The 7,595-nt window shown below is 45.1% G+C and overlaps 1 protein-coding gene across 1 annotated transcript; it reads right to left on the bottom strand.

The window, feature by feature from the left end:
- Window positions 1-4,754: 4,754 nt before the first annotated feature.
- On the bottom strand, window positions 4,755-7,272 carry LOC148755980 (mammaglobin-B-like). Its single transcript, XM_088790021.1, has 3 exons — window positions 7,112-7,272; window positions 6,559-6,746; window positions 4,755-4,964 (listed from the first exon to the last, which is right to left on the bottom strand). Exons 1-3 carry the CDS (start codon window positions 7,164-7,166, stop codon window positions 4,926-4,928), a joined length of 282 nt encoding a protein of 93 aa, XP_088646147.1. The 5' UTR covers window positions 7,167-7,272; the 3' UTR covers window positions 4,755-4,925.
- Between the last annotated feature and the right edge of the window lie 323 nt (window positions 7,273-7,595).

Genomic DNA, 7,595 nt, shown 5'->3' with positions numbered 1-7,595 from the left:
TATTGGCTCTGGTTCCATTGGAATTTTCTCAGTTAAGATAAGGTCACTACTTTTCAGTCACTTAATTTACTATTTTATGATCATGCCTGAGTCACTGTCATTGTGATTTTAAGATCCTAAATACCGGATTTTGGAACTAAGTCTGAGGAGGGTGATTGGTGGGGATAGGAACCGCTTCCCCCAGGCACACAGAGTCTCTGGACTCCTGTCCTCAGCAGGATGTGCTGGTCACACATGTCCCTTCTGGCTCACATTGAAACCTTAGGAATTCTCTAGCCCTTTGGTCTTCAAACTGGTCAACCCTTGCCAGGGGGATAAAAACTTTTAAGGGATCACTCATAGATGGTAACATCCCATATGTTTTACCCCATACATATGTGTGTTCTCACTGACTCGTTTCCTGCCTCTGTTTTCATAATCACTCCTGGTCCGATTTACCAAACAGAGACACGGACCGTCCTCCAACAGAATCTCCATGTAGACAACCGACTCTGCATGTACTTATCTCTAGACTTCAAAAGAAAGAATTTAATGGAGACAACCAAGATGGCGCAGGAGGTAAATGCTGTGTTTCCTTCTCTCACAAGCACATCAGAATTACAACTAATCCAACCTCACTAATCATTAGAGAAATACAAATAAAAACCACAATGAGATACCACCTCACCCCTAGTAAAATGGTTATCATCAATAAATCAACAAACAACAAGTCCTGGAGAAGATGTGTAGAAAAAGGAACCCTTGTGCACTGTTGGTGGGATTGCAGATTGGTGCAGCCACTGTGGAAATCAGTATGGAGGTATCTAAAAAATCTGAAAATGGAACTAGCTTATCACCTAGCAATTCCACTCCTAGGTATCTAACCAGACAAGTCCAAAACTCTGATTTGAAAAAATTTATGCACTCCTATGTTTATTGCAGCACTATACACAAAAGGCAAGACATGGAAACAACCGAAATGCCCGTCAGTAGACAACTGGATCAAGAAACTGTGGTACATTTATACAATGGAGTATTACACAGCCATAAAGAGGAATGAAATCTTACCATTTGCAACAATTTGGATGGACCTGGAGAACATTATGCTAAGTGAAATAAGTCAGACAGAGAAAGACAAATACCATATGATCTCACTTGTATGTGGAATCTAAAGAAAAGAATAAATGAATGAACTAATCAGAAACAGTCTCAGAGACATAGAAGAAAAACTGAGGGTTGCTAGATGGAGGGGGGGTGGGGATAAGGGGGAAGGTGAGGGGATTAGAAAACAGCCAGTAACCACAAGATGGCCACAGGGTTTTGAAAATTAATTTGGGGAATGTAATCAATAATGTTGTAAAGATTTTGTAGGGTATCTGATGGACACTTGTCTCATTAGGGCGACCACCTCAGGGATGATGTAGATGCCTGATCACTGCACTGTACACCTGAAGCTGAAGCTGAACAATAATGAATGTCAACTATAATTTTATATATATACAGTTACAAGAGGTGGAGTACAGCATTAGGAATAGAGACAGTGGAAATATAATCGCTGTATGCGATTTCAGAGGGGTAGGAGAGGGGGGAAGGGGGTTATCACTGTGTGAGGGATATAAATGGTAAATGTCTAACTAGTACATTGTTTTCTACACCTGAAACTAATAAAAAAATTACAACTAAGCTACAAAAGGACCATTATTGAGAATCACCTAAAATCAAGCTGAACTGAGGCCTTTTAACTAAGGATGGACAGAAAAAGCCACCTCCCGACTGATATAAAGGACAGAGATGTGAAACAACCTGGTCCCACACCCGTACGTGACCATTAAAGATCGGGAGGGATATTTCAGCTATGGCGGTCCCCCTTAACACCTAGAAGAGCAAAATATTCCAGTCCAGGGTTCCAGTTCTGGGGAGAGAAGTCCCCACAATTGTTGGTTGTGAAAACCAGTGCACATTGTGACTGAGTGAGACTGAGTGCATCTGTACTCACAGGTGCTCCTCTTAAAGGGACACCACGCGGTGTTACCCAGGAATGGAATCACTCGCTCTGAGCTCCTGCGCTGGGGCAACAGCTGGAAAAGTGACAGGGACAAATGATGGGGAATTGAGTTGTCTGGCTTGGGATGGGGCGGGGCTGGAGAGGTGGCTTCCTCCTGAATGGTGAGTGGGGCTACTAGCAGAAGCCATTGTTTCTTTGTTGAGCCCTTCCCTTTCCTGGTGTGTGAATACTAGCGACTGCCATATCCAAGTTTCCGCAGTTCAATCTCCATGCCCGGCTGAGTTGATACCTAACCCCACACAACTTTAGTGCATACCCAGGCTGCTTTCAGTGGCTTTTTCATGCAGACTTCCTTCCTTGGCTCAAGCTGCAGACTTTCCTAGGGTCTCTCAAACATTCGCGGAACCCACACAAGCAGCATCTGGCTTGAGTGAGTCCTGTACCTCTGGCTGAGCAGCCCTAAGCCAGCACTGGTGACAGCCAACCTTGGTTTGCCCTTGCCCTCTGAAGGTGCTTCAAAGCACAGCACAGGTGGCAGCATCTGTGGATTTCTTTCTGGTTTCTGCTGGGTGGCTCCAGGTGGGGCATGGGCTGTGGCTGAAGTAGACCTACAGCACATCCCCTCCAAGGTGGTCCTGGGGCTGGAGCCCCCAGTGGCCAGCTTCAAAATGAGCTGGAGCATCATCCAGCCGTCTCCAAGTATGACACACCCAAGGGGCGGATTGGGTGGGCACCAGAGTCCTGCTGAGGCAGATCCTGCTCTGTAGGATCAGCCGCTGTACATCAACTCTTCCACAGTAGTCAAAGCCAGTCCTCACAACCAGAGTTCAGGAACACACTCCAAATGGAAGGAAATGTACAGCTGCTGCTCTGCTGAGCTTCAAATACAGCATTAAGTAGGAGTGGTTTCATTAGTCCATTCACACCCCCAAAACCCATCCTTGTTTTGGGGGCCAAATGCTCCGACTCGCAGGACACGTCCTGTGGAATCAGTAGGATGCCCCCAGCATTGCTTCTCTAAATATGTTCCTGCCACACCAGCAATGTCAGCACCAGCTGGGAGCTTGTATGAAATGCAACTTCTTGGCCCTCAGCGCTGATCTACTGATGAGGAAGAACAACAAGCTGTCTGAACGAGACGTCTCGGTGACTCAGCTTGGGCTTCATTCCAGAACCACCACCTGTATCATCTCGCGTAATTTGGACAACAGAACCTAAATTTGTTGTTTCCTGGGATATTGGTTTCTAGACTAATTTATGCTGACACATATTTATGTAAAAACTAAAGAGAGCTCTAGGACCAGACGCTAGAGTGTCCTTCCCCCTGGAATACTCATCACCCAACACCTCACACTCTCTCACTCACCTCCTTCACATCTGGGCTGAAACGTTACATCTTCAGTGAGCCATTTCCTGTCCATCCTAATTAAAACCACACTCCCACCCTTTTTCCTCTCCTTATTTTTCTCTGTGGTCTTTATCACCTCCTAAAGTACTTTTTAATTTACCTCTTTTTTTGGTTCATAATTTCTCTGCCTGTGATCAAATATAAGCATCCCAAGGGTAGGAATTTTTGTCTGTTTTCCTCTTTGATGTATCCCAATGCCAAAAGCAGTGCTTGACACAAACGCATGTCAAACAGGAAGTTTATGAGGGAATGACTGCGATTGTAAGAACTGGTCACGGGAGGACACACTCAAAGGATGGTCAATGAGAGAAACGGCTTCCTGGGAAGTCGGGGTCAGAGATGGTGAGGAAGCAGCAATGGAATTGAAGAGAAGATGGATTCCAGAGTCCAGATTCTGGAAAAGAACCATCAGCCATGAAATGGAAGCTCCAGCATGACCTGACTTATATTGTGTCATATATTTATGCTCTGGGTACAGAGATGACTGTGGAATGTGAGGGAGGCAGATGGACCCGAAGCTCTGCGTGCGGGAAGCATGTGAGTGATTCCCTTCCATTGGGGAGCAAAGCCTTGTCTATAGGGGACCCAACAATCCCAGTGACCCTGAGCTCAACGCAATAGGGCTCCCAGAAGGACTTGTGTGCCGCTAAGGGTCAAGATTGTATGAGGCTTATGATAAAGGAAGGAAACCATAATCATGGAATCTTACCTAACAGCGCACGAGGGATAGAGAAGTGGTAGATCTGAGGGTGTGAAAGGGATGAAGCAGGTGTGTATGGGTCCTGTTCATTGATTAGCACAAAATGACCACACTCATGGGAACACAGACAAACAAGTGTTTTTCCTGAGGTTTGGGGTTATGGGCACAGAGGGGTATAGTAAGTAACTTTGTAATGAAAGATTTTAGCAATCCAGTTGAGGATATAGATCCAATCTTAGGATGCAGACAAGATTCATCCCTGCCCTGCCTGAGCCCCCTTTCTCGCTGGCTGTTCCCCTCCCTGCACACTCGGGCCAGGGACACAGACAGCCCGGCCATGGTGAGCAGAGCTCAGCATGGACACAAGGACTGAAGGACATGTGGGAACTTGAGATTGTCGCAGCCACCAGGACCTTGGGCCTGAGCAAGGCAGAGATCGTCCCGGAAGATGGGGTGAGAGGGGAGAAAAATCACTTTCCAGAGAAGGGTCGATGTTGGGCTACAGGTGGTGAGGAGCAGCGTGCTGCTCAGAGTCTGCAGTCCAGCACCGTGAGCTCTTCATGAATAATGGGTGTGAGTGTGTGTGCGTGTGTGCGAGCACACGCGTGTGTGGTGTGAGTCTCTCTAAAGCCTCCATTTTCATCAGATCACAAGAAAAGAACTTTAGGTTTGCAGATACTTTATTGAAATGAAAATGTATTTGAGGTTTCAACAATTGTCTTGCAGTTTGCAGATCAAAAGACAAAAAAAGAAATATAAGTCGTGGTTTCTAATGATAGACACTCCGTTCTGATCATTCTCTGTAGTCGTCTGAGCCGAAGGTTTGTGGAAATTTAATATTTAGCACACCAGATACTGCGAAATACTGCTTGCTGGAAAACAAAACAGAGACATCACCTACATTCCAATTCCTCATGAGAGGAAAATATGGAAAAGCAAACATTTCTTCTCATTGTTTTCCTGGATTTGTCTAAACACATCTGACATTCAAGAAAGATAGTGCTGGAAATAAAATCAGAATTGTCTCCTCATTTATTCTATTTTCAAGAGACATTAATCGATGCCTAAGAGGTGCTTGTATTTACTGGTCTCCCCCACCCCCATCCTCAGGGGTCCCTGTAATAATTCTATCTGCATGTTTTCTGTTCTTTGAAATAACACATCTAACAAAATTATGCCGTGTGAACCATTTTCAGTATCTCAGCTCAAATACAAGGACGTGTGACATTTTTGAGTTCTTTCATGATCGTACATGTTAGAAATACAGAAAACAGTCTGGTGCCTCCACCATGTCCTTTGTGGGACACAAAATGTCAGAGATGTGTACACTGGCTGATTTGTCTAATCTAGGGTTTTAAAGAAAATATTCCTACCATCTTTAATCGCAGGGGTTGTTCAGTTTTTAAAAAATGTAATTATGGTAAATACACGTAACACAAATATTACCATTTTCACCACTTTCCATATATAGACAGTAGTGTTAAGAATATCCCCTTCACAGTTCAACCAGACCCAGGGCATTTGCATCTTGCTAAAGTGCAAGTCCATACCCGTTAAACACTCCCAATTTCCTCACCACCCAGCCCCTGGAATCCATTACTCTGCCTTCTGTTTCTAAGACATTGGCTACTCTAGAAAACTGATGGAAGTGGATTCATGCTATATTTGTCATTTTGTAACTGGCTTGTTTTTTTATACTGTTTTCAATGTTCTTCCATGTTGCACCCGGTTTCCGAATCTTTTTAGTGACGTACACTTATATGTTTGTGATATGGCAATGCTTTTAAATTGTCTGCCCTGGGGTGTGTTAAATGTTAAATTAGGATATGGAATACATGCAAGGTAAATACTAAATAAATCGTTTATTATTAGACAGATTATCTCGTTGTTAAACTACTGATTTTGTTTTTAACAATTCCCTCACCGTGGTGAGTTCATACCCACGATCTGCACGACTCTTTAATTATTGGTCAGAAAGTGAAGTTTTTACACTAACACACTCTCATTGCTTGAAAGTGCACTTTTGAATGTGTTGGAAAGATGTGTGGAATAATCCTTAAAATGAGTTTTCTGGAATCAATCGAAAAGTCTTTAAAAAGTTTGACTATTTGATCTATGAACAAGAGGAATTAATTTTTCTGAACACTCTTACAAGTGATGGAAGGTCTTCTTAATAATCAGATATTATCTGAGCTGAAGGTTAGGGGAACCTTTGCCCAAGCGTTTTCGCCCCTCTAGGTCTTTTTCATTTGTCACTCACTAAGGATTCCACAAAGTGAACAGACAGAGCAGCACTGAACTTGGACGGCGTTCTTGGTGTCACAGTGTCATTCACACTCACCAACAATGAAAGTCGGGGAAATAAAACATAGTTAACCCTTGCTCTGGCATAATTAGTGACAAATGTAGAGGCTGCTTGTCCCTGTCCAGTGGATTCAAAACACTTAAAGAAGAAATCGAAATTACCAGCATCACATGGATGTTGTTCACATTTTCGCTGTCCTGCTCGAGCAAACATTGCTTCAGTTGGGTGGCGGCATGTTCCTCTTCTGCACCATGTATGAACTCTGCATAATCCCTGATGTAGCGTTCAGTGCTCACGTCACTGGAAAGAGTGTCATTTAGCACTTCCTCAAGGAGCTTGCAGCCAGAACCTGGGATGAAAGCATGCAAAAGTCGGCTCACTTACAGAGGTATGAATTCCTTTATGGGCACAGCTAGGGTGTTTGTCATCTTACATCCCAGGAGAGACGCACATTCAGAAAGACTATGGTCAACGGTCTTGAGTCCTCACATCTAGGAGAGTAAACTCAGGATCTGGGATTTCCTTCAAGCCCTGAAACATTGCCTCCTTGCACCGCCTTCCTGGCTTCCACAGCCCAGAGAAGCCAAACACATGAAAACGAGGACCCTGGAGAAATGAGAGGCGCTGTGCTGGGCTGTGGGGAACAGGAGGTCGTCCACAGGGGCCCTGACAACACCCTGCAAAGCGAAGCCCGCCCTCCGGGTCAGTGCTCACCTGCAAAGCAGCAGAGGGGGAGGGCGATCAGCATGAGGACGGTCAGCAGCTTCATGGTGCAGCAGCGGCTGTGGGGCGGTGAGTGCGGTGTGGCAGCGAGGAAGGGACTCACTTTGGAGCTGAGGGCTCTGAGCTCCTCCTTTTATTCTCCTGGGGCCACCGTGACCCCTCCCCCAGTGAGGGGAGGAGTCACAGGATGAACCTGGAGGCCACGTAACCCCTCCCCTCAGCGAGGGGAGGAGTCACAGGATGAACCTGGCGCTGGGCCAGGAAACCACAGTGGGGAAACACCCAGAACCCAGCCACCCTGAGCTCTGTTCGTAGAAACCGAGGCGACAGCTTTTTGCAATCAAAACAATTTTCAAATTGCAACAATGGTACATGACGGTAGATGCAATTAATGCAGACGTGCTTACTAAATAATAAAGCAATTTAAAACGGAGTGCGCCTTGTTGTTTTATTATTAGGGTGGTCTTCATTACGT

This window comes from Rhinolophus sinicus, chromosome 14 (genome assembly GCF_057876585.1).
Source record: "Rhinolophus sinicus isolate RSI-liver-muscle chromosome 14, RSI-T2T, whole genome shotgun sequence".
NCBI lineage: Eukaryota > Metazoa > Chordata > Mammalia > Chiroptera > Rhinolophidae > Rhinolophus > Rhinolophus sinicus.
The sequence above is the reverse complement of the archived record's forward strand: the minus strand, read 5'-3'. Positions and strand labels throughout refer to the sequence as shown.